The sequence below is a fragment of the Lonchura striata genome, unplaced genomic scaffold (assembly GCF_046129695.1).
Source record: "Lonchura striata isolate bLonStr1 unplaced genomic scaffold, bLonStr1.mat Scaffold_127, whole genome shotgun sequence".
In the NCBI taxonomy this organism is placed as follows: Eukaryota; Metazoa; Chordata; class Aves; order Passeriformes; family Estrildidae; genus Lonchura; species Lonchura striata.
The window spans coordinates 445764-468797 of NW_027461091.1; the positions used below are offsets into that span (position 1 = coordinate 445764).

The 23034-nt window shown below is 49.5% G+C and overlaps 1 protein-coding gene across 1 annotated transcript in view; it reads left to right on the forward strand.

The window, feature by feature from the left end:
- LOC144248446 (uncharacterized) overlaps positions 1-23034 on the forward strand; it is a 248329-nt gene that overhangs the window by 176719 nt on the left and 48576 nt on the right. Inside the window, exon 3 of the mRNA XM_077790612.1 lies at positions 21686-22109. Within this exon, the coding sequence (XP_077646738.1) occupies positions 21686-22109 (424 nt within the window). The remainder of the gene's footprint in view (positions 1-21685; positions 22110-23034) is intronic.

A 23034-nucleotide genomic window follows, 5' to 3' on the forward strand; every position in this document is an offset into this window, starting at 1 on the left:
TGGGAACATTTAAAATGTTTAATACAGGACAAGAGGAGACAAGGGCCATAGAGCAAAGGTTCTTACGGCCGGGTGCATCTCGGCACTGAGCCAAGAGCACACGGTTATCTCCGGAGATACCCCTTGAATACCTTTTCCCTTACACCAGCCGGTTGCATATTCATAGTCCCTTATGCATAGTAAACTTTTTCCCAAGCTAGTTTACATATTCCAAGAACTGTTTAGCATGGCTCCTCCTCGGTTCCACCTTTTTAGGGCATGTGTATTCCTTGGTTGTGGTTTTGGTCCTTTTTTATCATCATCTTCAGTTTTGGCCCCGGCCCACACTGCCTTCAGACGGTGAGTGCTGATGGTTGGCAGATCTGTACAGGTGTCCTCATCCTGTGCTCACTGGATGTTATCCCATCCAAGCAGGAATTTTAACACAAGCATGCTTCTATCAGCTATGGCACTAGTATGTCTGAGCGTAATCAATGAACAACAGAAATAAAAACTATATAACAAAGTTATTGTAACACCACACATATAAAATCCAATGGAATGTTTACAAAAAGCCAATATTATAATATGTATCTCTAACAGGGCCAAGGGCCGGGTGCCCGCTCGGTGGCCCCGGGACAGCAGAATTTTGGGGTCCCGGTGCTGGCTGCCGGCAGAGCCCCGGCGCTGGGCCGGGGATGCGTGGGACCCTCCCGCGGTGGGGTTGGGCTGCCCGGGGCAGGCGCTGCATCGTCAGCCCGGAGCCACCGGGGATCGCCCGGTACCGGCGGGGCGGGGCTGGGGAGCGGAGAAGGGCGGCACCGGAGCTGGGGGACCCTCTGCAGCCTGCGGGGTCGGACATACCGATAAGGGGGTCCCCGGGAGCCTGGAACGTTGTGAAAAACGCCAATCACTTGGTTTTTAAAATTTTAAACGTTTAATAATAATAAAATGGTTATAAAAATAGTAACACAATTAGAGTAATCAAATTTAGAGTTAGGACAATTACAAGACAATAAAAAGCAAAAAATTATAGACGTCCAGATGCTCTCTGACACTTAAGCCAGGACAAGCATGCCTTGTGAACAAAGGAATAACCTTAAAAGCAATAGCCTATTGCATATTCATGTATCTCATACATGATGCAGAAATTCCTTGCAAATTAGGAACTTTTCTGGATTTTGTCAACTTCTTTCCCTTAATCCTGGTGCTTCCATAAAGATGGAGACAAGATGGAAGAATGTTTGTCTTTTCTGATAAGGAGGTTGTAACTCTTTATGTGCCCCAAGTCACCACCATCCCTGTGTGAAGAGTTTATTGATTATCTCATCTCTTGCTTGAGCAAGTAAAAACATCCTACATCGCAGAGTTTCTATTTTAATATTATGTTGTTACCTAAAACTCTATTTAACACACTGCTTAAGAGAATTAATACAGCATAACTGTCTAACATTACACATATAATATTCATTGTAACATTTGTGAAAAGCCAATCATAAAATAAGCATTCTACACAGAAAATGTTGAAATGGTAAAACCAGTCAAAACCCCTTAGGAATTGGAAGGAAAACCAGAGGCAGTGGCAGCTAACACCTCAGAAACCCGTGGCTTTTGCTCCTCTCTTTGACCTGAGAGCTTCCTGGGCAGGGGCGACTCTTCCAATTGCATCAGCGTGGCCATGGCTGGGAAGGGCAGCGAGCAGATGGGTTGAGCTTCTCCTGCCAGCCCCTGAAGTGCCAGCTGTCATTTGTGTGCGCTGAGGATTCCCTTCAGGCTCGGAGCTGGCGCAGCTGCTCCTGGGCGCTGCTCGCCCGCGGGCGCAGCGGTGCTGCAGCCGCTGTCCCGCACACAGGGAGGGCTCTGGAGCCTCCCAGGGCACCAAGGAGCGGAGCAGGGAACATGCCGGGATCTGCTGCAGGACCGTGGGGCTGTGGGGGATCCTTCGGTCTCTTGGATGGGGCAGGGAGGGGGCAAATGGAATCAAGGTGAGACAGGGATCAGGCAGCCCCACGCCAGGCAGCGTTTTCTCCTCTGAGAGCTCCTCTGAGCTGAGCGAGCTGGTGAATCCTGCGGAGCAAATGAGACCCGGGAGCGAGGGAAGGGCTGGCTGGGAAGGAGTCAGATAAACCCAGTGGGTATTTCCCTTTCCAAGGGGCTCCTGGGGAGACAGAGGAGACAAGAAGGATTCCCCATCTCATGACATTCCCTTTTCTCCTTCAGTAGCCCTACTGCAGTCACTGCATACAAGAGTTTAGTTGATCCCTTTGATGCCAGGGAGCACCCAGAACTTGAACCTCGCTGGATCCAGCCCTGTCTGCCTATCACCGAGCAGAGGGAAAAGATAAAGAACCTGGGTGGGGGTTGAGCCAAAATGGCATTTTGCCACTTCTGATCTGCTCCCAGCTTTTGCAGCAGGGCAACAACCCCATCGCTGCAAACCACTCCCTTTTGCAAGGCACACGTGGACCTCGCTGGTAGCTCAGGGCTCCTGAAGGGGCTGCTGCAGTTGGCAACTGGAGCTGTTGTTGAACTTTTCACATTGCTTACCCCCACCATCCAAATGCCATCAACTGTCTGAGGAAGGACACAAAAATATTACCCTGGAGGGGCCAAAAACTTGGAAAAGGATGAAAGAAATGTTCTGATGATGACAATGACAATGACAAAAAAACACAATTTATTTTTGACAGCAAATGAGTACCCACAGCCCTCCAGCCCTCCCAGACTGGCAGGCCGAGTGGGGCCGTTTCCATGGCATGAGGAGCTGGCAGTCTGCAGAGAGAAACCAGAGAGCCACGGTCAGTCACAGAAGGCTCCTGTGCCCCTGTCCCACCACGGCCTGTGCCTGGGTCAGGCTGCTGTGTGCTCAGAGCCCAAACCTCCTGACCCATTCTCCGTTTTTAGAGAAGGGCAGAGTGGTAAGCTACATTCCATCTCCTCTGCTGAAGCACAGCCCAGCAGCCTCCTCAGCAGCTGCAAGGGCGGGGTGCCCGTGTGCCTGGTTTCCTGGCTCCCCGGCAGACCAGGGGTTAAACGTTGGGTGTCTCCTGGATTGTCCCCGGAAAGAGCCCATCTCTGCACCCAGCTACCTTTTTTTATTTGTAAATTAGGTCTTTCTTTCTCTTCCAGCTGTGGTTTCTCCAGCCCCGGCTGCAGCCACTGGTCATTTAAAACTTTAAGAATCTTTTTCTACAAGCACAACTGACTTGATGTATATTTTACAAAATCACGAATTGTGCCATAACATATATTACAATGGGGCTGCAGAGATCCCCCTGCAGGTCCATGGGGAGCCAGAGATCCCCTGCAGGTCCATGGGGATGCAGAGATCCCCCTGCAGGTCCATGGGGATGCAGAGATCCCCTGCAGGTCCATGGGGATGCAGAGATCCCCCTGCAGGTCCATGGGGATGCAGAGATCCCCTGCAGCCCCTGGAGGAGCCGGGCTGGAGCTCGGCGATGCCTGAGAGGAGGCTGTGAGCCCGCGGGCAGAGGGGCCCCGCTGGAGCAGCCTGTCCTGGCAGGACTGAGCCCGTGGCACAGTGACCCACGCTGCAGCACTCGGAGGGGGCTGTGCCCAGGGGATGGACTCCGCTCCGAGAAGTTCCTGGAGAAGTCTCGGCCGGGAGAGAGCGCAGGGTGCAGCAGGGAACGACTCCTGTCCCTGAGCAGAGGGAGAAGCCCCGGGGGATGAGCTGAGCATGGCCCCATTCCCTGTCTCCTGCCCTGCCGGGGGTGGAGGTGCAGCTGGGAGCAGGGAGGCGTGGGGAAAGCTGCATTTAAGGCTCTGCACTGACTTCTCCTTCTCCTGCTCCGAGTCTTTGGAGTTTTCTGCCAGAAATCTCTCCCCTGCCCCACCCACCCACAGGGCTTCGGGCAGGTTTCCCTTTTCGGGGGAAATCAAAGCGAAGCTCTGATGCGCTAACGAGGGGCAGGAGAAGTGAGGCTCCTGGGCTTCCCGCAGAGGCGGAGGCACGGGAGGCGCAGGGCCGGGAAAGCCGTGGCGGGAGGCGCGGAGAAGTTTGTTTGTGTGGGCAGCTCAATCCCGGCTCGGGCCGGGCCCGTGCCGGGGCTGTTCCTCATCTCCGGCTTTCCCCTCACGCAGCCCGGGGGCGCCGAGAGCGCGGAGCGAGGCGGGGCCGTGCGCAGAGCCCGCCCCGAGCTCGCTGCCATTGGCCGCCGGTGCCGTCAGTCGCGGTTGCGGCGCGCTGATTGGTGGGAGCGGGGCGCGGCGCGGCCCCGGCGGCGGGCTGAGGGCGGCCGTGGCCGCGCAGCGCCGCCATTGGCCGAGCGGCTGTGCGGGCCCGGCAGCGGCGGCAGCGGCCGGAGCGCGGTGAGGCGGCGGCGGCGGAGCTCGGAGGCGGCCCCGGCGCAGGTGGGAGCCGCGCTGGGCTCTGCGGGGGCTCGGGGCCGGCTGCGGGCGGAGGGGGCGGCAGGGGGCTCCGGCGGCTCGCCGGTGCCGTGTCCGGCCCGTGCCGGCCCCGGGCTGAGGGCGCTGCGGGAGCGGCTGCCCGCGGTCTCCTTCCCGCCGGGGCCGGGCAGGAGCCGCTGCCGGAGCAGCGCTGGCTCGGCCCGGCTGCTGTGGGTAGGACAGAGGGGCTGCCCCGCGGCCGGGAGCGGGCGGGGAAATTCCCGTCGCCGGAGGTTCGTGTGCCCGGCGGAGAGCGAGGAGTCCTGTCAAAGTGACTTTATTGCCGAGCAGGGGCAGAGGCCGTGGGGCATTTGCCGTGCGCTCTCTGCCGTGGCTGTAGTCCGCAGCCTCCTTTTTATCCTCATTTTCCCGGCCGCATCTCCCTCTGCCTTTGCCCACCGGCTGAGTTCCTTGGAAGGTTCCGACTTCCCGAGGCGCCTGCTGCCTGTCCTCGTTAATGTGCACCCTCCTTTTGTATAGCAGCCGATATTCATGACTCTGTTAAGTCTTTGTTCTTCTCCTCGAAGTTCAGGAATGTAGCGGGACTTTGAGCAGCTCTCTGGGTCAATTTGTAACATTTATTGGAACTGATGGATTCTTTCGTTGCTTCCTTATCTACAAGTGCCCGGCCCTATCTCCAGGCAGATTCACTCCTTGACTCTGTTTTGTCCTTCCCGGGTCCTCTTTGGTTTTGGGATTATTCTCGGTGCCCTCATTCCCTGTCCTTTTGTCGCCGTTTGTGGATCAGGAGGCCTGGCTGCCACCTGCATGCCCTGGCTCAGCTGCTGGATGAGCTGCACTGCCAAGGTGTGGAGCATGGTAAAAAGATGAGAGTTGCTGCAGCACAGAAGAGGAGAAGCAGCATTCCTTTAACCCCTGGTGTGCTGGGGAGCCAGGAAAGCGTGTCCCATTCCCATCCTTTCCATGTTTGGACCAATACATAAACTGCTCTCCTATTTCCTTTCTTATAATTTTTAGCAGTTTTCTCGTCATCTCTTTGCCAACAGCAGGCTTTGAGCCATTTAGTTTTCCACAAACTCCTGCTTTTTCTATTCACAGATAATCTGATCCCATCCCCTGGTGAAATGTTGTGTTCCTCATTTCAGTGGCTTGGTCGGCAGGAAGGTCAGGAGCTGGAGCTGTCTGGTTGGTTCTTATTCTGAGGACAGCTTGTAATCAAATTATGCCATTCTAAGGAAAAATGGGTTCTCTGTCTCCTGATATGAATTTGTGAGAAACGCCAATCACTTGGTTTTTAAAATGTTAGAAGTTTAATACTAGTAAAATGGTTATAGAAGTAGGAATACAATTAGACTAATAAAAATTTAGGGTTAGGACAATTGCAAGACATTAAAAAGCAAAGACTTACAGATGGACAGATGCTCTCTTGGGTGCTTAAGCCACAACAAGAATACCTTGTGAATAAAGGAATCACCCCTAAAAAAATACACTGTTGCATATTCTTATATCCTTCATGGTTATGCATACATTCTATTTCAAACAAGAAACTCTGTCTGTTGTATGTCAGCTATTTTTTTTTAATCCCCACGGCATCCTCCAGTCTGAGCATGGCCTGAAGAAATTAACTTCTTCTAGTAAGAAAACCATAAATTGCTCTTCTCTGGAGAATTTAGGTGTTCCTTGAGCGAATTTAGGTGTTCTCATTCCTTAACCCCCCCCCGCCACACACACACACATGCATGTTTTCTCTTTTAACTGCTAAAGCTTAATTTTATCTACAAAGCTACGTTTACCATACTATTAAGATGTTCATACAGCACAAGTTATCATTATAACATAATACATATAGTAACTATCTGCACAGAGCCATATAACATGCATTTTTCACAAAATCGTTTTGGTTCCCAGGGGCTGGTCCATGGTGTTGTAGGATTTGTTCTGGTGGCCGTTCATCTTTTCCCCATGTTTGGGCGCTCCCTCAAGCTGGGGCTGCATCAATTGACCATTTTTTTTCTTACTCCTTCATATATACTCGAATTCCAACTGATTTCCCTGAACTTGTTCTAGCAAAACCCCCAGTGCTCTGATACACCCTGTACAGCACAGACAGGGACAGCAGATGTTGGAGTGGGCAGAGGGATGATCCCCCCCTTATTTTAGTGAAGTTTTCACAACATTCTCCATTTGCTGTTTCCCTTTGCAGCTTCAGCCATTTCTGTTGCAGAGTCAGAGATCCTCAGCATGGGCTCTGCCTTCAGCTGTGCAGATTCCATCTGTGCAAGCAGGCAGAGCTTGGGGTGAGGGGCAGAGAGAATCAGCCAATTCCTGCCCCAGGCAAGAAGAGCCAGGTACATTGTCCCCAGTTTGCCCCAGCAGTGTTAAATTTGCATTTCTGAAGCTCCTCCTGGGTGCCTGGAATGCAGCTTCTCTTCCACAGCAGCCTTCAGCAGCCTCAGTTGTGCCCCCCCCACAATCTACTGCTTTTTTGTTTTCCTTGAAATCATCTATTTATTGTTCATGAGTTAAAGGGTCACCTTTAAATCTCATCTAGTTTTGAAAATTTTGAAAAACTCTAATCACTTGGTTTTTAAAATTTTAAAAGTTTAATAGTAATAAAATGGTTTTAAAAATAATAATACAATTAGAGTTAGGACAATTACAAGACAAAAAGAGCAAAGAATTACGGATGTCCAGATGCTCTCAGACCCTAAGTCAAGAAAAGCTTGACTTGTGAACAAAGGAATCACCCTTAAACCAAGACACTTGTTGCATATTCATACATCCTTCATGGTTATGCATACATTCTGTTCTAAACAAGAAACTCTGTTGCATGTCAACTGTTCCCTTTAATCCTCTGGCATCTTCAAGTCTGAGCAAGGCCTGAAGAAATTGGCTTCTCCTGATAAGAAGCCGTAAATTCCTCTCCTTTGGAAGATTTAGGTGTTCTTCGAAGGGAGCATCTCATTCCTAAAAAGAAAACTCCCCCCACATACATTGTCTCTATTTTAACATAATGTTGTAACCTAAAACTACACTTAACACAATATGTAAGGGAATTAATACAGCATAACTTTCTAACATTACACATATAATATTCATTGTAATGTTTGTGAAAAGCCAATCATAAATATGCATTTTTCACAATCTCACCTCTTACTGCTCAAGCCAAATGATTTATAAAGAATATTTCCTGTCCTCTTGCATTCTTTGGACTCTGTTGGTAATCAAATAAAACATGGGATTAAACAAAGAAGAAATAACAAAACACATGTAACACATAAAAGGAAGAATCCTAATTTCTTCCACCATCCCATTCTCAATACATTACCCCACCTGCTAGTTTTATAACGTTATTTTCCCATTTTTGGACTGATACCTGGGTCATAATTTTTTTCTGATATCCTTTGTTTTTTCCAGGATGACATCCTCATTGCCATCTATTTTCAACAATCTGTACACCCCATTCTTTAGCCAATAAGTAGCGTAAAGCCAACCTATTTTAATGCACTACAGGTGATGTTTGGCTTTGCAGACTCAATATTAATTCCAATGCCTGAGCAGCTTTGTTTATTATCTTCTCTATAACTGCTTGGAGTCATTTAATATAACTCAGGATATAATTTGGGGTTAACACAGAGCTAGACTGCTGTGCTTGTTTTACCTTTTTTTTTACTAACTGTCTCTTTACCGAATCTTGGACTATATTTCTAAGATCAAATGTAAAACAAATCCATCTCTCTCCTTTTGGACATTCCATGCCCCAAGTATTAGTACTTTTTCCTAAGTTCTTTGTAATGTGATAATTTTCCCCCTTTTTCCTGAAGGTACTTAATTTGGACGGGTTATAACAGTGGCTGTTGACATGGGTGTGTGTACCAAAAAGGAACTTTGGTTTCTTTCCATGTGATACTTTCTGTAGCATTTGTGACACGATCTTGCTGCTATCTCAGAAGGGAAAAGACAACAAATGAGAGACAGAAACAGGAATGACAGAGGTCTGGCGTGGCTTATACCCCCACCTCCCCTGCCTGGGGGGTTGCTGCCCACAGCAGGTACGTGTGATCTTCTCGCTGGTGAGTACAGTGCTCAACCCAGGCTTGCCCTCTGTTTCCCTTGTCACTCCTTTTTTACTCATTTCCAGGCAAATTGTTTTTGACACCTTTTAACTGTGGTTTTCCACCATTCCTCAGGTATCTCTCAGTCCACAGGCATTGATAATCCCCATCTACAAAAGCAATTTATTACTTCAGTTTTTGAGGTCTTTCTGTATAGGGGATTGATTCAGTACTCAATACTTCTTGCCACAAGAACATAGATTTTGTGAGCTACAATGCCAATTATTCTCATAATTTAAACATTCACTTATAACCCAGCTGCCATGTCCAATATGGGGATGAATCAAATAAAGTATACAGCATAGTATTAATGGCAATTTCCCTTCTTGCCTGTACAAGCCACAGGCTAAGGCCAGACTATAAGAACTCTTTGACTCAAACACTCCCGATCCTCCTGTTTGAAGTGGCAGTGTTCCTCTGCCAAGGAGGTGTCGGAGGCGTCTCAGGGCTTATTCAGGCAGGGCTTAGAACCAGTGATGCAAGGTTTGCCTTATTTCTCAGTTAGGTGTTATTCTTTGTACCTGCCTTGGATCATTTGGCTCTTCCCAAACCATTACCACCCAGTCCTGGTTGAAAGTCAATTTGGTATCACCCGGTTTAGATGTGATAGTCCATTCCTCACGTTTCTTCACCAATTCTTTTATTTTGCTGGCATGAATTCACCCTCTTTTCCATGGTTGGGATTGCTGCTTTAGTAGTACCTGGAAAGGACTTCTTAATAACACAGTGTTAAAAGAAAAACAATACTGCATTAACTTTCACCATTAGTTTTCTTCAAAACTTTCTGGGTTTAACTAAAAACTTTTTCTATAGCTGCTTCTTCTTCTTGTATCCAGCTGTGCTAATTGCTGCAGAGGCCAATTCTTCTTCTTGTGAGCTATAATTAGTTAAATAAAAAAAGACTAGCCCAAATTTAACACAAGATGTATCACATCTCTTGGTTTTTTGCTTTTTAGGCAACATCCAACAGTTTTAGTCTTACAGACGCATTCTTCAGAACAAAAGCCTCCTTAATAACAAAAATCAGAAGAAAAAAAAAGAAGTCTTGTTTAAAAAAATAAAGCACATTGTGAGAGTCAGCTATCTCTGCTTTGATCTTATCTCTATTGGTGGTCCAGCTCTCCCTCTTTTTCACAGCTTTGCCTTTGACTGTACTTCCTCACTCCCCTCCCCTTGTTGTCACTCTGTCTAGCAGGAATGGGGGAGAACTTACAAATAGCTGCGGTATGGGGACTTTGGGGTGTATTTCACTCTTTCTCTTTCTCTCTCTTTCCCTTTCTCTCTCTTTTTCTCTCTTTTTCTCTCTTCTTTCTTCTTCTCTCTTCTTCTCTCTTCTTCTCTCTTCTCTCTTCTTCTCTCTTCTTGTCTCTTCTCCCTTTCTCTCTCTTTCGCTCTCTTTTTCTCTCTTCACATTTCAACATCCACATTCCAATATCAGTCCACTTTCTAACATTAGTCCTACATCCTGGAGAGGTGAGTCTGCCAATCACCTCTCCCTCCTTTTTCAACTTCCTTACAAATTTAATTACTGTTGTTATGTGTGTTCTGCAGGCCTTTAATTCACGGCACCCTCCACCAAGGGCTACCAGGTACCCACAGCTGACAGTGCTAAAACTAAAGACTTATTTTGCTGTCACAATTTTCCATTCACAAGCTTGAAAGGGTTGTAGGAACAAGGTAAACAAAAACTTACTTCTGAAGTGACCTTGCCTGCAGTAAAAAATTTAAGGCAATGCTTGTTAGTGCAATATAATTTGCAAAGAAGCCAAGGTTTGATTTGGGAAGGGCATCTGAGGACACAGAGCATGAGTTTTACAAATCTACAATTTGAAGAGGGAATAGACAAAATGTGGATACAGTGGGGGAGACAGCAAGTAAGGAATTTATCTCTGCAATACTCTCTTTTTGACTGCCAGGAGACACTCTCTGAAGGGGTTCTTACAGTACAAACAATAACTGGATGGGAAGAGGCACTCTTGAATTTAAGCTTTGGTGTCAAAGTAGGAAACTGCCCCTGAGCACTGCAGTGCTGGAGCACCCTGCCTGCAAACTCACCAGAGGCAAGCCACTGCTGCCACGCTGCAGGGCTGCCTGCAGCACAGAGGGAACCATGGCCAAGCCCTCCCTGCAGGCCTGGGCAATCCACACAAGGAATCACAATTGCTTCATAGCTCTCTAACTCATTCAAGAAATAGGAAACTGTAGTAAACAGAGATCTCCCTCACCATCTTTTTCATATGTGTGTGTCACACACCCACTGTGATGCTGGAAGTAACAAATTGTTTACATTAGAAGATACTGAAACTTTTTCTTCATTTAGCTTTGTAGTTTCCCTTTTCTATATGTAGCCACCTTCCATTGTGGGAAAAAATGAGCCCTATTTTTTTACAAGTGTTTTGTATGCACAATTTTATTTGCTGTTCTAGATACACTGCAAGTAGTTAGCACTTCCAGAAAAACTAGCAAACAAACAAAACAAAAAAACTAAGAAAGCAAAACGCATTTGGGTACATGAAAAAGGACTGGTTGGAAGAAAAATTGTTTCTCATTGACCTACCAAGCAGTTGGTGTTACCTTTAGTTTAACTTTACACACTGAGAACACGATTGAACAGTCTGCATTGACTCAAATTAATAGCAGGTTTTGCTATGTTACAGGTGTAAACTAGTTTTTCAATCCTAGAGTACAGTAAGTTATGTATTTCAAGATAAAAATCACAATGCAAATTGGAAGAAATTTAGTACTGCATGAGGTGTGCACACAATTAATTTACCTCTAGAAGTCAGTTTATGACTTTCCTCTACTAGGATTGCAGTAGCTGCTATAGCTTGAATACACACTGGCCAGCCTTGATTTACTGGATCCCACATCTTTGATAAATAAGCCACGGGTCTCTTTACTCCTCCCCACTCTTGAAACAAAACCCTATGAGCTACCCCTTTTTTTTCATTTACATACAAATGAAAGGGTTTTGCTAGTGAAGGTGAGCTTAAAGTTGATATTGGGGCTAGTTTTAACTTCTTTTTTCTTAGTTTTTCATTATCCTTTTTGATCCATTTTATATCATCTCCCTCTGTCAGTTTTTTTTATTCAAAAATTTTACTGCCTGTGTATATCCTTCAATCCACAATCTATAATATCCCAATAATCTGAGTATCTTTCTGATTTCCCCCTTTGAAGAGGGAGGGGAAGGGATAGAATCCCTGTGTTTCAGTCAGGGTTGAGCTTCCAACTACCCTTTCTAAGCAAGTGTCCAAGATATTTTACCTCTGATTCTACAATTTGCAGCTTCCCTTTTGATACCCTTAATCCTTTTTCCCCAAGAAAATTCAAAAGCTTTATAGTAGCCTCTCCAGCTTCAGCTTCCCCAGAAAGTAAAAGATTATCCACTTATTGGATAATTTGTATTTCAGGGGGAGTGGGGAAAGTTTGTAGTATTGTTTCTAAAGCTTGTCCGAATAAGTCTGGGGATTCTGTAAGCCCCTGTGGTAGTTTTGTCCATCTTAATTGCTGTTTTCTCCAGTTAGTGGGTCCTTCCATTCAAAAGCAAAGATAACTTGCTCTCCTGGGCTAATGGGCAAGCCCAAAAGGCATCTTTAAGGTCCACTACACTAAACCACTGATGCTGGGGAGGAACTTTACTGAAAAGAGTATAAGGATTTGGTACCACTGGATAGTGGGTCTGAGTTCTTTGTTAACCTCCCTTAAGGCTTGTACCAGTCTATAGCTCCCATCAGGCTTCTTTACTGGGAGTATTGGGGTATTATGGGGAGACATACAAGGTTCTAATGTCCCATCCTTTATTAGTCCTTCTGTTACTGGCTTTAAACATTCCCGTCCTTCTAAAGATACAGGATACTGCCGTACACATATGGGACAATTTTTTTTCCTCAGTTGTTATCTTTATGGGGTCAATATTTAATCTTCCCCTATTTCCCTCCCCAGCCCAAACTTCCTTGTTAATTCTTCTTCCATCCTCCTGGCCTAGTTTTAAAAGTCTAGCTGTCATCTTCCATTCTTTTGGAACAACTCCTATTCCTAATTTCACTTGTAAATCTTGTCCCAATAAATTGCTACCTGCCCCTGGGACCAAGAAAACATCCCTCATCCAAAATCTAGTTTCTCCCTCTATTACCACATTTTTAATAACGGGTACTGTGGAACTCTCTCCTTTTGCTCCTGTTACTTTTACAGTATCTATGCTTACACTATAATCTTATGGAATATTTTACAGAAAAGTTATTTCTGCCCTTGTGTCTACCACAAACTCCAATTTTTCTTCTTGGGGAACGACTTCTAAAGCTATCATAGGCTTTACATGGTATCTGTCCCCTGAAAAAATAGAGCCTCTGACATCCTTATTCTTCTTCGGTGCCCATCTCTTTACAAATTCTCAGATCTGTTACCCTCTTAGGACAATCTCTCTTATAATGACCTTTGCCCTTACAGTAAAAGTAGACATTCTTACAATATTTCTGAAACTTTGCATTGGGATTTTATTCTTTCCTGTTCCCCTGTCTCTACCACTATCATATCTAGGAATAGGGCCTGTGGGTTTTTTATTGCTTTCTTGCAATCGTTTCCTTGCATGGTGACTGCCATAATCTTTGCTTTTAGTTTGGCTTTGGCCACAGACTTTCTGAGCTTCCTTTAATGAATCATCTAATAATCTGTCATGCCAATCTTCAATTTTTTCCATTATCTGGCCAAGCACAAAGTTAATCCTTAACAAAGCTTTTTTCACATCAGTCTCAGGATCCACTCTGGAACACTGCCTCCTATTTCTCCCAAGTCTGTCCAACCACTCAGCCGGAGCCTCCCCCCTCCCCTGCTGTGCCCCAAAAGTCCCCTCAGCACTTTGCCCTCGAGATGCTGCCCCCCTATTCCCCCGACAATCAAATTTGATACTCATTCATATGTTTTCTCCCCTCCTCATAATTTTTACCCCACTCAGGAGGTGTGTTTGGCATTTGCCCTCCTCGGGGGGCCCTGTGGATTTTCTTTAGTCCAGACTTTTATGCCTGCAATTCTGATCATTTGCCTTTCTTCTTAAGAAAATAGTATCTTTATTATCGACCACATTTCTTCCCAAATATAAATGTTTGAACCTAAAAATTGGTCTAATTGTTCAGCAGTGCTTATGAGATCCTCCAAAATCCCTTTGATTTCCTTTTTAAAATTCCTGACCCCAGAAGAAGTCAAAGGAGCATTCACAAAGCCGGCTCCACGCCCTCCCATCGGGACCTCTCTTAGTGGAAATAGATCCATTCCTTTAACCCAGTCTCTTTCTATAGCCTTTCTCCCGTGCTGTGAGGAAGAGTCCGGAGAATGTTGCCTCCTAACTGAACTCCCTGTGTTCCTGTAAGGGGCGTCCTCCAGACAGAAAGAGTTTCTCGGAGCTGGGGCTGCGGTTCCCGGGGAGCGGAGCTCCGGGCAGGAAGGGGCTGAGGGCAGGGCCCAGCGCCCAGCCCTGGTCCTCCGAAGGCGGAGCCCGGCAGGGTGTGCTGCCGGAGCCGCCGCAGGAGGGGCAGTGCCGGGGGCACCAGCCGGGAGCGGGATCGGCCCGCCCGCGGTTAGGGGCGGCTGGGCCGGTGCTCCCGGCAGAGGCAAAGCAGCAGCGGCGGTGCCCAGCGCAGCCGGGACGGGCAGAGTCGCCGGGGCTGGGGCAGAGGAATCAGCCGCGGGAGGAGCCCCGGGATGGGCCGGGCGGGAGCGCCGGGAGCCCGGCGGGCGGAGCAGCCGGGCGGGCCGGGGCCGGGGCCGGCCGGGCAGCCGCGAGCAGCGGGACGGGGCCGGGCACAGCGGCTGCGGGCGGCGGGGCGGGACCGGGAGCGCTGCGGCGGGGCGGGACCGGCAGAGCGGCCGCTGTGGGCGGTGGGCTCACAGCCGGGACGGGAACCGGGGCAGGAGCAGCCGCTGAGAGCAGCGAACCCGCGCCTGGGACGGGAGCGGGGCAGGAGCGGGCGGCGAGCCGGGAGCCGGGACAGGCGCCGGCACCGGGGCAGGCGGGGCCGAAGCGGGCGTGAACAGGGGCGGAGGGGGCAAAACCTGTGAAGGATCCCACTCCTTTTCCTCTTTTCCCCTCTTGTTCCCCTCCCTTTTCTTTCCCTTTGTCTTCTTTTTTACACGTTTTTAGTCCCATTTTCCAAAATCTTACCTAGTCATTCCATGCCTTTGTTTCCCACTTTCTCTAACAACCTGAATTACCACCTTCATTCAACTACACAAAAAGTCCTTTTTCTCACAATATCATTTAACACAATATAATCCAAAATCATCCACCTTCCTTCAAGGAAATAATATAAAGCTCAAAATAAACAATCTACATTACATATACTTCCATTCATCTACATTTACTCACCTTTATCTCTCACTCTCACACACATTGACACCCTCAAGCCTGTTCATTCATACTTCTTGACTTCACAATAGTGTTATATATGCTTTTCATTTGCTCACGCTCACTCTTATTTTTCACTCACTCTCACATTCAACAACAAGGTACCTTTTACTTTCAAACAATTTATATTGCATATCTACATTTATTCTGAGTGCTCTTGGACTGTAACCCTTATCCATCAACCCAGCAGGTTTCATCCTGGATGTCTATTAATCCTGGATGTCCGGTGATTCTGCAGTATTTTAACACACCTATTACACTTTTAGGTGTTACCGGCCAGTTCCTGTGTTCTTGGATATCCCTCAATCCAGCCACAACCCCAGATTCTCTTGGATATTCTTCGATCCGGCAACCCTGAGTGCTCTTAGGATGTTAATCCCTCAACCCAGCAACCCTGAGTGCTCTCAGGATATTAATCCCTAAACTGAGCAAATTAATGACCCTCCAAGGAAGACCCTCTCTTTTTTACCCTTTTATTTTTTTTTAATTTTCTATCCCCCCCCCCCACCAAGGTGTCCCACTTCTTCCCAGAGACCCAGTCCCAGTTTCCCCAGGGGGGTTTCTCTCACTCTTGTTTTCACATGCCTCGTCTCTTTACTGGCCGCTTTTCTCACAAAAATGACGGAAAGGCAGCATGGGAAACTCCGCTCTCATTTGGCAAGTCTGGGATAACCAGCTCACCTCTCATTCACACGCATTCATTCCCCCCTTATCCACCCCATCCCAACAAATACTCACCTATCCTCTTTCCTTAGGTCTTTGTTCTTCATGTACACATTAATCTTAGGGGCTAATTACCGCGGTTTTAGGGAATCCTTTCCCTTTTCTTTGTTTTATTGTCTCCTTTTGTCCCTGGATCAAAACCTGTGTCTGTCAGTCACACACCAGGGGAACAGAGCGAAGCTGCCCAACCAGGGCAGGATGCGTCTCTTCACTGAGTCTCCTAAGGCACCGGCAGAGAGGTGTTAGCAACAATCCTCTGCTACCAAAATTGTGAAAAACGCCAATCACTTGGTTATTAAAATTTTAAAATTTTAATAGTAATAAAATGGTTATAAAAATAATAATACAATTAGAGTAATAAAGTTTAGATTTAGGACAATTACAAGACAATAAAAAGCAAAGAATTACGGATGTCCAGATGCTCTCGGACACTAAGTCAAGAAAAGCTTGACTTGTGAACAAAGGAATCACCCTTAAACCAAGACACTTGTTGCATAGTCATACATCCTTCATGGTTATGCATACATCCTATTCTAAACAAGAAACTGTTGTATGTCAACTGTTCCCTTTAATCCCCTGGTGTCTTCAAGTCTGAGCAAGGCCTGAAGAAATTAGCTTCTTCTGATAAGAAGCCATAAATTCCTCTCCTTTGGAAGATTTAGGTGTTCTTCGAAGTGAGTATCTCATTCCTAAAAAGAAAACTCCCCCCACATACATTGTCTCTATTTTAACATTATGTTGTAACCTAAAACTACACTTAACACAATACGTAAGGGAATTAATACAGCATAACTTTCTAACATGACACATATAATATTAATTGTAACGTTTGCGAAAAGCCAATCATAAATATGCATTTTTCACAAAAATGCAGCCTAAAGGTGAATATTAAAAAGCCAGGACCAAAATTTTGGTATCTCTAAGAGCTATGCAGAAGCATACACAAAAAAATTCCAAGGCAATTCAGTTTTTTCTACTTCTCTTCAAAGTAAAAACTCATTCTCACATCCCTGACCCAAACCTAACTGGCAACATAGAAATAGGAGTAATACAAAAAATACTCCAAGGCTCTAAACTTTGCACTGAAACTGCAGGAAAAAGAAAAACTCCACCAATATATTTAGTGTTAGAGTCAAGGCATTCCTTGATTCTGGCCAGGATGTGCAACAGAAATCATTCCATCCCCACATAGCTCGGGTGTGCAGAGAAAATTGTTCAATGACACATGGGTTTTAGTTGATTTTTCCCAAACTTGATATAGTCTGAACCACTCTAAATCCACTGGTTTAATGTTCTGTAGTTTCAACTTGTGCAGTTTTTAGTATTTGGTTTCCTGTTGGACCCGGATTTCTTTGCTTCTGCTGTTAATGAGGTGGGAAGTGCTGGATTTCCTTCTCAGCCTTTTGCAGACCAGGTGTCTGCAGCCCTGCCGGGGGCAGTGTCTGGGGTAGGTGTTGGTTGCTGTTTGCTGCTGGGGTTGATGTTTTGCTGCTGGTCGTTATCTTTTTGGGTCTCTTTTGGGCCATTCCCAGTGTGTTGAGATGTTAAACTCATCTCCACTGAGTGGTGTAACATCCCTTAACAAAACCTTTAACATTTGTTTCCCCAAGGCCAAGGCAAAGCAAGCCTGAGTAGAGAAATCAAAGGTTAACAATGTTCAAGTCTATGAGCTGGTCTATTTTCCATGGATGCACTGGCAGGCAGGGCAGTGTGTGAGTGTGAGTGAGAGCCAGAGTGGAATTGTCCCGGTGTCTCCCCAGCAGCTGTGGCAGTGCAGGCCCAGCGAGCACTGAAGCTGCAGCAGTGGCAGCAAGGGCTGGCCCCGGTGGCTGGAGCTGCCCAGGGAGGGTGGCCAGGCCGAGGATTTCAGCAGAGGAGGTGTGGGCAGGCCCAGGGCCTTGCCCCGCTGTGGAGCCCTGGCTGCTGCTGCGCTGCCTTCAGTGCAGGCTCAGGGGGGCCTCCCATCCTCCTGCTGCAGGCGGGAAGTGCAAATCTCCGGGGCTGCAGAGACCTGGAGCCCAGGCTGAGGGGTCCCCCCGTGTTCAGCTGTGCTGGCGGCTGTTTCTGGCCTCGGGGCCCCTTGGCATGGGCCACGCCACTTGGCCACCAGTGGTGCTGCTTTGCACTCCTCAGGCAGAGCCCATGTCCTGCTTGGATGTTGGCAGCAGCAAAGTGCCAAGGCAGGCTCTGTGCCAGCCCAGCTTCCTGTGGGAGAGATTGCACCAGAGACAGGATTCTGGCCACAGACTGCTTTAAATGTGCATCCCTTATCTCCACCCTGCACTAGGTGGAGAATTCCCAGAGTAAGGAATTCCTGAGATCAATTACAAGGGTAATAATTGAATATCTGCCCTGGCCCTGGCTCTTCTTCTTACCCAAGCCAATGGCAAAAGCCGTACCCATGGCATCTTGGTCTCTATCCCCAGCTTCCAAAGGTATTTCTTTCTTTCCCCTTTCATTCTTTGTACCCATCCTGAGCTCTTGGGGTGCCAGGGGTTATGGAGGTCCCATTGTATTCCTAAAGCTGCCATAACCCCCTGGAGGATTTTTTCCTGTAAAATGAGTTCTGCTGTCTGAGTTTGTTGCTTCTACAATCCCTTTTATTGGAATGATTTCTTTTAGAGATACCTTAATAAGTGATCCAGTGGTTGCTGAGCAGTCAGAATTGCTTTTTCCCCCCTGTTAGGTGAGATGGTGTCACCAGAAGATATTGAAGCCTTCCTGCTCAGGGCATTTCAGTGCCAGGCTCTTACAAGCACACACAGCTGTGCCGGTTGAGCTGACCATGGGGGTAAGCTGCGCTTTGTCAGATTCCCTTTCCTCAATAACAGCGTGTCTTGGAACTCTTTTCCCTTCTGCTGCCCTTGAAGAGCCATCCACAAAGACATTTTCTTCATTTTCAGGTCAAGACTGAGCGTTCTCCAGGGCTCCAGTGTGGTGGGTCCCCGGTGGGATGGGAGCTCAGAGAGCCCTGCCAATCTATGTCCATGCAGGGGTGGACTTGCTCCTGCTGAGGGTGCTGCTGTCTGTGCTTGCAGTGTCCTTGTGGGCTGCAGCTGGAGCCCTGACTCCTTCCCAGGGGCTGTTTGGGTGGGTTCTGCCCTGGCCAGGAGGGCAATGCCTCTGCCAGGTGCTTGTGGCCGACCCCGTCATGCCCTGGGTGCTGGGGCCCCCTTGGGCCCTGGGGTTGATCCCTCAGGCTGTGGGAACTCTGCTGTGGCCTTTGCCTTCAGCTTGGCCTTTTGCTCATCCCTTCTTGCCTTCAGCTGCTGTGCCCTTGTGCCCAAGTGCTGCAGGGCTTCTTGTGCCACTCCTGCAGCCCCGGTCACTGCCTGTGGGTGCTCATCCTCTGAGAGCTGCTGAGCTTTCTGCAAAACCTTTCCTTTCTGCAGGGACCCAAAGCAAATCCTGAACAGCAAATCCTGATCCTTCCATGTGCACTCTGCATTTCCCAGCTGTTCCTTTGTGTTCCCCGTTGTGCTCAGGGTCCCTGCCCAGCCCGTGTGGCAGAGCCGGTGCCTGTCCTGCCGCAGTGTCCAAAGGCGGCCCCCCCGGCGGGCAGGGCCGGCAGCTCCCCGGGGCCGGGCAGCGGCCGGGGCGTCCCGCAGCCTCCTGGGGGCCGGGGGCCACTGCCGGCCCTGCCCGGGGCTGGTGGGGTCAGGCAGCGCCCGGCGCTGAGCCCCGGCTGCCCCACAGCCCCGGCCCGGCCCCGCAGCTCCCCACAGGCCCCAGCCCGTGCTCCCGGTGCCGCACCTCTGCGCCCGGTGCTGCCGCTGCCACCGCAGAGAAACCCCTGGCATCCTGACCTCCTGCTTTTCCTCTCCTGGAAACCGGGGATGGAAAGGATCTGGATCAGCTGGCAAATTTCTAGAATAAGACCCTGCTGAAAATCATCCCAATCGTGACTAATTTTCTCTTTCTCCTCTTTTCCATCATACTTTTTCTTACCACATAGATTCCTCCTGCTGCTTCTTGCCTGAACCATATTCCTGCACACTCCCCTTCACCTGATCCCTTCCCAGCACACCAACACCATCCATCCCCTGTTGTCCAAATCCCTTCTCCACTTCCCTTATTGCCCCCCTGGGTGTCCATACCTTAATTAGCTCTGGGGGAATGTGCAAACTATTTCAGCATTCTCCCAAGGGACCCTTCAGAGACATTTTGGGATCATCATCCCTTTGGCCAGGCCCCCTCCCTGGCTTTCCCTTTTCTCCCCTCCATGGGTGCCCTGCCATGTTCACTCCCCGAAGATCCCAGGGCACTCACTGATGAGATTTTCAGTGCTCTCTCCCTGCTGACTCTTCACAGACCCCCTGATGTGTCACTCGTCTGTCTCCTGGTCACTCCCGGGTCCCCAATCAATCTCTGGTGCCGCCGCCAGCCAAGGGAGCCGATCACCCAAAGTGGGTGAGGCACCTTCAGCTGCACTCCCTGCCCGCCGCCCCGGACGGTGGAAGGAATTCGGGATGAACCTCAGGGTGTGTGGAAAAATTGACATCAGCAGAGGATTCTGTCCACAGAGCAGACAGAGGAGTCCTGTAGAAGTAATTTCATTCCAAAAAATGGGAAAGGCCATTGGACATTCCCGATGGGATATCTCCAATTGTTGGAGCACACAGCCTCCTTTTCAACCTAATTCTCCTGGCCACATCTCCCTCTGCTTTCCTCATTGGCTGAAGCACTTGAGAGGTACAGACTTCCCAATCCACCTTCTATATACCCCCTTCATATGCACCCCACTTCTGTATGGCAAACGATATTCATGGCTCGGTTAAGGCTTTTTTATGTTTCTAGAAGTTCATGAATAGAGTAGTACCTTGTCTTAGGAGCAGTCTGTGTCATCACTTATTTCCTGAAACCGATGGCTTCTCCTGTCACTTCCTTATGAACAGGTCCGTGGTACTATCTCTGAGGAGATTCAGAGCATCTGTTTGTAAAGACACTTTCCTGTGGTTCCTTCCATGGGGTCCCCCGTTTGTGGGACATCCCCCCTGGAGCAGGGTGTCCCCTCTGTGCTGCAGCCCCAGGGCTCGGGCAGAGCTCAGCCAATCAGAGCCCGCGGCGCTGATGACTCACCAGTTGCCAGGCAGACTCGCAGCTCCCCGCGTTCCCCACCTGGACCCACCTGCGCCCCCCCTCGGCCCCATGGCCCCGCGAGGGGAATTTGGGGAGGTGGGAGTGGGGCAGCGCCAAGGCCGGGCCCCCCCGCGCTGTCCTGGCGGGAGCGGCTGCAGTGGGGACCGAGTGCGGGCGGGAGCGGCCGAGAGCCCAGCGCTGCCCCAGCCCGACCTGCCCCAGCTCCATCCCTGCCCCTGCGCTGGGATGCTGTGGGGCTGGGGGGAAGAGGGAGCCGGCAGTGGGTGCTGAGCCTGGGGGCAGGAGCAGAAGGGGAGGAGAAGGGAAGGAGAAGCAGGCTTGAGGAACTAAATGGTCAAACGATGCAGGAGGCAGGGGAGGGTGGGATTGTGCAGGAGAAGGAGGTATAGCAGGAGGAAGAGGAGTGTGAGGAAGAGTAGAGACACAAGAGGTGGAGGACAAGGAGCAGAAAGAGGAAGCAGCAGAAGGTTCCACGACTCCTTATAGTTGCAGCGTCCCCCCAGCCCCAGGAGCATTGCTCCCCCCACATGCAGCAGGTGACTGTGGAGATGGATCCACGATCTTCACGGGGTGAATCATGGTGTTTCTGAGCTTGATCTGTGTCTTGAAGTTTGTGGGATTTTTGGGCTGAAACTTGGTGTTTTGGATGTTCTTACAGACACAAGATTCCCAATGACTTCCTGAGATGAACTTGGGCAAGGAGGAACCTCCAGTCCAAGGTGCTCTCCTCTTGTTTTTCCCTCAAACCAGGATTTATCATTTCCAGGGCGTGGCTGGATGGAGGAGGAGGAAAAGCCCCGGAGATGCTGCAGGAGGAGGAGCTGCAAACCCAGCCCAGGGAGCTGTGGGGAGGAAAGATCCCCCCTGAGCCAGGAAGGCGGGCAGAGATCCAGGCAGAGCTCGGAGCTGGTGGAGAAGCCTCATGGCAGGGAGAAGCCCCACAAGTGCTTGGAATGTGGGAAGCGTTTCAGCTGGAGCTGCACCCTGATCCGGCACGAGATGATCCACACTGGGGAGAGGCCCTACGAGTGTGGGGAGTGTGGGAAGAGTCTCAGAGACAGCTCGGACCTGGTCCGGCACATGGTGATCCACACTGGGGAACGGCCCTACGAGTGCTTGGAATGTGGGAAGAGCTATGGGTGGAGCTCACACCTGAGAAGACACCAACGCATCCACACTGGGGAGAGGCCCTATGAGTGTCCCCAGTGTGGGAAGAGGTTTCAGACCAGCACCCATCTCCTCCTACATGAGCGGATTCACACAGAGGAGAGGCCCTACCGCTGCCCTGACTGCGGGAAGGGCTTCAAGCAAAGCTCCAGCCTCACCGTGCACCGGCGCATCCACACCGGGGAGAGGCCCTACGAGTGTGGGGAGTGTGGGAAGAGCTTCTCACAGAGCTCTCACTTGACCCAGCACCAACGGAGGCGCCACTAAGGGAAGCCCCGTGCGTGCCCTGAGTGAGGGATGAGAGTTAGGCAAGAGCTTGAATTGAGGGAAGAGAGTGAGGGAAGAGCTTGGTGCGCTGCTGCAGCTCCATCCCCCATGGGAGGATCTGGGCTGGATGATCCCCAGTGACCCCCGTTGGGCAGAGCCCTGGTGCCCCGATATGGGGAATAAAACAGAGAGTAAAGCAATGGAGCTGATAAAGGGGCCCGATATCCGAGGCCTGACTGAGCAGAAACTGTGGGAGACACAGACACACTTGAAGTCTCCCTGGGCAAGAAGTGACCAGGCAACATGGTGTGAGACTTTGTGTTAAGATAAATGTTCCCAGGTTACTGGATGTCACCATGAATGTGTAACCAATGGGAAATCGTTACCAAAAACAGAGCCCTCTATAAGCACCATAGAAGTAAATCCCTGTATAAACACCTGGTACACGCAATAAAATTGGCTGTGGTCTAAACTCGGATGTCCCCGTCTCTCCATGGTGGATAACCCTGTTGTGGGTGATCCCCGTTGGGTGGGGGAAGGTGCTGGAGGGATTTCTTTCCCTTCTCGTGGTGCTGCCATGGTTTGGTTGGTAATAAATTCCCTCCCTGTGCCCAGGCCGGGTCTGTTGTCCCCGTGCCGGTGCTCGGGGCGGGATCTCTCCCGTTCCTTCTCTGCACTGCCGGGCCTCTCCTCAGCCAATGAGAGAACGCGGTGGAGAAGAGTTAGCCAATCAGCGAGAGCGGCGCTGATGACTCACCAGTTGCCGGGCAGACCCGCAGCAGGCAGTGTTCCCCACCTGGACCCGCCCTCCCTGCCCAGGGCCGGCCCCGCCGTGGGGTCCCCCCAAGTCCCTCCCCAGTGCCCCCAGGAACTGGGCTGGGTTTAACTGGGAAGCTTTACTGGGAACACTGG